Genomic DNA, 6156 nt, shown 5'->3' on the forward strand with positions numbered 1-6156 from the left:
GACTATCACCAGAGGCTGCTCATCAGATACACAACTAGCCAATTTTGTGAAAAACCATTCCCAAGAAGGTTCATCTTCAGCATCTACGATCCCAAAAGCCAATGGAAATATCTGAAAATTCCCATCTTGTGCGGCTGCAACTAACATAACACCTCCATACTTCCCACTTAGGTGATTCCCATCCACCACAATGACCCTTCTCTGATACTTAAAACCTTTGATAGAAGCTCCAAAAGAGAGAAATAGATATTTAAATCTATTGATAGAATCAAGTTCTATAGCCGTGATAGAATCGGGATTTGCTAAGGAGATTTTCTCGAGATATGATGGCAGACGCGAATACCCATCTTCTGCTGATCCTCTCACCAATGTTTGTGTATATAAAAATGCTCTGTATGAAGTGGTGCAATCAAGCGTCATGCCAAACATGTTCTTCATTGCATCTGTGATATGCTGCGGATTCAATCCATCAATGATTCCAACACGATCAGTGAAAATCCTACCAACATACTTCGGAGTACAGTGTCTCCGCTGAGCGAGTCGGTCTCCCACTGAGCATGTATGTTTTTTCACATACTTGGTTACCCAGAACGTGTTTGTCCCATGTTTCACACTCGCTCTGACCTTCCATTGACAACCACTAACTGGACATGTTGTCACAAGGAGAGTTTTCGTTAACTTGTATATTCTGAAGGAGAACCTAAACCTCACTGTTGTCAACCGCATCTTTGAAAGCAGTGCATCCTTGCTAACAAAACTCCGGTTGACATAGATACTGTTACCATTCGATCTTCCTCCTTCAATCTTTTTGATATCTTCAAAACACATATCATCATCTTCCTCATCCTCATCTTCAACCTTTCCATAAACACTGTAATCCTCACCATTCTCGTCCGCTTCAGCAACAATAGAGATACCAGCATCCTCCTCCCCATCGTCCTCCTCCCCATCATCCTCCTCCCCATCATGATTTTCATCTTCAACCAAATCATCATCATCATCTTCAAAACATTCATCAGCTTCATCATCTTCTTCCCTGAACTCTGAAACCGTCTCCACCTTGCTACGCCTTGATACACAAAGCCGTACTCCATGCGTTTTGGTTATCTCGAGCAAGTTTCGAACTTGTCTATCACTTGTAACATGAATAGGAGGGGTGTCTGGAACCTGCATCATTTCTGCTGGTAATGAGTAGGTTATCTCCACAGATTCCGTGCTCATGTCCATGTTATGATCTTCTTGAGCCATTGAAGGAAGTTCAACATGTGTCGAACCTTCCCCGAAAAAAATGATTCTCGCTCCTTTGACATTATCAACCACAAAATCTCAACAACAATCTTTCAACAACCATTCTCCATACACTGTATGTAACTGACGCATCATCTACAAAAATTCAAAATAAAACTGCATAGAATAGAATAGATGAATCAATGGAGTTCCAATCACAAATCTCTCTATGATCTTCTCTCCTAAAACTCTCTGCTGAAAATAAGAATAGAAAGATGGCCAAAAGCTCTCTTGCCACCTAGTTGAGTCGCAGCTCGAATAACAAAAACGGAAATATGCCTAATTGCTCTAAGTGCTAAGTTTTCTCTGAAAAAATCTCTCCCCCATGCCTCTCGCCTAAGACCCCTTATATACTGGCTCCCAGGTCGGTTTACGCCTTTCCTCTTCTGCCCTTAAGCCGCCATAGCATAAAAATGGAGATATTCCATTTTTTCCGATCTTCGTAATTACCTTTGAAATTTCGTATTTATCCGCGGAATCTTGACATTTATCTTCCCTTGCGGACCAAGCGTAAAACGACATGCGGTTTACGGGCTGTTGGTTAATAAATCGCAAGTTGGGCCTCGAGTCGTGTCTTAGGTCCCTTTGAGCCGTCTTTCGACTCGAAGCGTTTATTACGGCTTCTTTCGATAAAAAATGAATTTTCCGTGGTTTTTACGGTAACGTTTGATTGATAACTTAGAAATGGCGGGGAACGTGAGTTGGGTTCGCTACGGTATTCGGGAGATAGCATCGAAGGGTAGACGAGAATGCATGGACTGATGTCGTATCGACGTTTCGGAAGAGCTCGGTCGCTACGTAGCGACCGAACTTTGGTTCGAGCTCGAGGTCGGTAGCTACGTAGCGACCGAGCAAACGCTCGAACTCGGTCGCTACGTAGCGACCGAGCGGAATGGGCGTTTGGTCACTGCGTAACGATCTTTCTCGAGCTCTTGTCCGATGATTCGCGTTTCTTCCGCAAAGGTTTTTCCTAAAGAAGAATCTATTACGAAAAAGTATTTGTCGGAGAAGTTTCCTACGTTTTTCTTCTTCAGGGATTTTGGATGTTAACTTCGTCGTAACCGTTTTCGACCCCAACACTCGCTCCTTCAGCGAGATGGACGATGAGTGTTTCACTGTTCGGGATCCGTTGTCCGAGGCCTTGAGTAACCTTTCTCGAAGACTTATCGTGTGAATCCTTTTCGTAATTGTTACGAACTTGATTTTAGGTTTTCACACTTCTCTATTCTTTTGAATTTTATCTTTCTTTTACAAAGAAGACATTTCACGGGAAGTTTCTGACTTTGATTTCGCCGTAGCCGATTTTGACCCCAACAGCTATATAAATTCTTGATGATTGCACATTAAATGAGGTTCATGTTTCAATTCCCGGGGAAAACGATTTATTAAACAATTATGCAGACTACGGAAGAAATGCTTACAAGGGATGGTGCAAGTAAATCCTGTCAGGCGTGGATCTTCATAAGACAGCTCAGGTGATGCAGTTAGACGTAGATCCTTATAAGGCAGGTAGTATTGTCGGTTGTTGAATCGTCTATGTAATCTTTCTCATAATTTTAATATCATTATAAATCAGCGTTAAAAAACTTCGTACGATGCAAAACCAATATTTAAAATATCGGACCAGTAACTGAATCAAAAAAGTTTGGATTAGATTAATATGGTTTGACATGGTTCAGCCGAGTTCAACCAAATTCATATAATTTCAATCAAAAAATAAAAATAGAATTAAATTTAAATGCTTTATTAGTTATTTTTGATAAATTTTACAAAGATAATTAAGTTTAGTTATTAAATTTTCAATAAAAATAACTACGAAATTTTTTAAAACTATAAACCAAATATAAAATTAATATTTTAACTTTAATATTTTAAATTTAATATTTATCATTGTAAGTTATGATTGAAAGAAATAAAAACTTTATTTTATATGCTAACAAACCCATTTTTATCCACCCGACTCAGATACATTTTCGATTCACAGTTTAACCGGGTTCGACCGCCAATTCCATTCGAATTTAAAAACACTGGGAAAACCTATTTTACTTGTAATGACCCTGCACACACAGAGTTCATTTATTCAATGAGAATCACACTTAGAAAGTTATGCAAATATTTGTGTTCTATATATACAATTCTCTCGATTGCAATCAAATGTGGTATGCTTTTATTTTTTTTTTCTTTTCTGACAAAAACTTATATCACGTTTAATTTTTATTATATTTTATATCTCAAAATTTTTTTTTTATACAGTAATCACACACAAACTTGACACATACAAAATTTATAGTTTAATTTAATAAGCTGAGTAAAATTTTAGAAACATCGCTAGATATTTTAAAGTCTTGAATATAGTTATATACCAAAATTGAAAATATTTATTAACTATTTAACGGATTGTATTATTCAAACTGTCATATTCAACAAAACATATGTGGTAGAAAATGTTATTCTCCATATTTTTTTAGCGCGTGTTTTCTACGCGGTCCAAAATATATATTCAATTCCAATTATGAAAAATTTGTTCTTAGTTACTCAAATAGGCAGACTGGTTTTACTATATATCACACTAAACCCTTGGTTGGTAACCATAAATCACATATCATCTTCTCAATATTTTACCATCTTCACTGCTTAAGCATGCCTCCTCCTCCTGTTGCTGTTTACAGATCGGATGATTTCTTAGCCCGTACTGCTTTTTTCCTGAGATTTCCTGTAGCTGCTTTGACTGAAGAACTTGAAAACCGAACTCCCAGTGAACAACGAACTGTAAAATTGATTTTATTTTTATATGATGATTATCTTTCAAAAATACAAGTTTACTTATCTTTTTCTCATACTTTAATTGTTCTTTCGTAGTTGATTGGTGAGACGCTCTACCCTTTGGTGGAATTACTCCAGCCATTGTTTGCACCAAAAATCACAGGAATGCTTCTTGAACTACCCCGAACCCAAATCTTTCGGTGCATAGAATCACCAGAAGTCCTCAAAGAGAAGGTTAATGAGGCAATTGATGTTTTAGTGGACTGGTATCCCCAACAGATGAAGCTAAACGAGCAAGAAGCTAAGGAGTTTCGAGCAGCCATGCTCTTATCTAAGCTTTGATGTGATTTTGCTTGGTTTAATTATGTTTGATGTTGCATTTTGATTCTGAATAAAAAGCTTAAGATTCTATCATTATTGGTAATGTACTCAATGTTCTAATGAAAAACTGTTAAAAACATCTATTTTGTTTTTATTTGTCCAAAAATAATAATATGGGATTGATTATCTACGCCAAACCAACCATAAACACAAAACAAGACCAACGATATAAACAAATGGAAAGGCTTAAAATAAGTAACCAACCATATTCAATTCTATTTGTGGAAATATATATATTCAATTCTAGTTGTGAAAAATCTGTTCTTGATTACTTAAATAGGTAAACAGTTTTTTATATAGCAGAACCCTTGTTCGGTAATCCTACTCACATTTTGTTTTCTTAATTTTCTACCGTCTTCATTGTTTAAATCATGCCTCCTCCTATTTCTATATACAGTTTTCATGATCCGTTGTCCCGTGCTGCTTTTACCCGAAGATTTTCCGTAGCTGTTTTGAATGAAGCACTTGAAAACCGAACTCCCAGTGAACAACGAATTGTAAACTGATTTTTTTTATATGATGACTATTTTGGAAATATAGTTTACTTATATTTTTTACTTACTTTAATTTCCCTTTTTGTAGTTAATTGGTGAGACTCTCTACCCTTTGGTAGAATTACTTGAGCCAAAGTTTACAGCAAAAATCACAGGAATGCTTCTTGAGCTAGACCGAACCCAAATCTTTAAGTTGATAGAATCACCAGAAGCCCTCAAAGAGAAGGTTTACGAAGCAATTTCGGTTTTAATTAGGAAAGTGGTTTCCCCAACAAATGAAGCTAGACGAACAAGAAGCTAAGGAGTTCCGACAAGCCATGCTCGTGTCTAATTATTGATTTCATTTTGTAGCTTTATTTATGTTTTGTGTTGCATTTTGCATTTTGATTCCTCATTTTATTCCAAACAAAAACTTAAGATTCTATCATCATTGTTAAAAGTACTCAATGTTCTAATGAAATTTTGTCAAAAAGAAAACTTCGTTTTGGTTTTTCCGAAAATAATAATATGGGATCATCTATGCCAAACAAACCATAAACACAAACACAAGAGATTATCCATAAGAAAAAATATGCTAAACCAAAAATAAAGATTACCTATAAAATACTCGCCACAATATCAATTGTGTATGAAATATACATTTGCTATAAGGTCTGATATTTAGATAATTTAACATACATATGCATATTACCTTTACGGTTCATAAAGCCGATACTCGATAGTGTCTTTTCAAATATCAACTTTGTCTTTACAATTTTTATTTGTACAAAACGAAATTTTATACCACTATATGGTTATAAAAGATAGTTTTAAATGATATGAATTTATGTGTGTGCGCAGGAGAACATTCAGTATGGGACGTGTGAGAAATGCGAAGAGGCCAAAACAGGATTCGAAACTCATGATGATTGCGAAACTTACAGCCTAAGCGACCCAAGGTTACGGTCAGGTCATCCATCTACCAAACCGACCCAACTTGGGGTTTCTGTGTATGTCGTAACATGTGTCTCACTTTTTGTCTCCGACAGTTAGTATATCCTCTTTTGGTTGGTTCGCAAAGAACTTGCCCCAGTTTAACTAGTACGATGTCGTGGAAGCACCATTTCCTAGTGGTTAAGGTTTAAAGGCTTTTACATCCATATTTGGAATTCGAATCCCAGGCTATTGTGGGAACCGAAATTCGCACTGTCGACCCCATATTGTAGGGTGGATCTCGAAAGATATGAATATT

At 36.5% G+C, this 6156-nt stretch overlaps 1 protein-coding gene across 1 annotated transcript; it reads left to right on the forward strand.

Moving 5' to 3' along the window:
• Positions 1-3896: 3896 nt before the first annotated feature.
• On the forward strand, positions 3897-4494 carry LOC106334248 (maternally expressed PAB C-terminal protein-like). The gene is made up of 2 exons (XM_013772552.1): positions 3897-4056; positions 4147-4494. Exons 1-2 carry the CDS (start codon positions 3928-3930, stop codon positions 4390-4392), a joined length of 375 nt encoding a protein of 124 aa, XP_013628006.1. The 5' UTR covers positions 3897-3927; the 3' UTR covers positions 4393-4494.
• Positions 4495-6156: the final 1662 nt, after the last annotated feature.

This window comes from Brassica oleracea, chromosome C3, assembly GCF_000695525.1.
Source record: "Brassica oleracea var. oleracea cultivar TO1000 chromosome C3, BOL, whole genome shotgun sequence".
Taxonomy (NCBI): domain Eukaryota; kingdom Viridiplantae; phylum Streptophyta; class Magnoliopsida; order Brassicales; family Brassicaceae; genus Brassica; species Brassica oleracea.

Bases quoted from the DNA above. Each gene is read 5' to 3' on its own strand.
- LOC106334248 (XM_013772552.1), top strand. From the start codon at position 3,928: ATGCCTCCTCCTCCTGTTGCTGTTTACAGATCGGATGATTTCTTAGCC. The intron at 4,057-4,146 runs GTAAAATTGATT...GTTCTTTCGTAG, and splicing joins CTCCCAGTGAACAACGAACT to TTGATTGGTGAGACGCTCTA.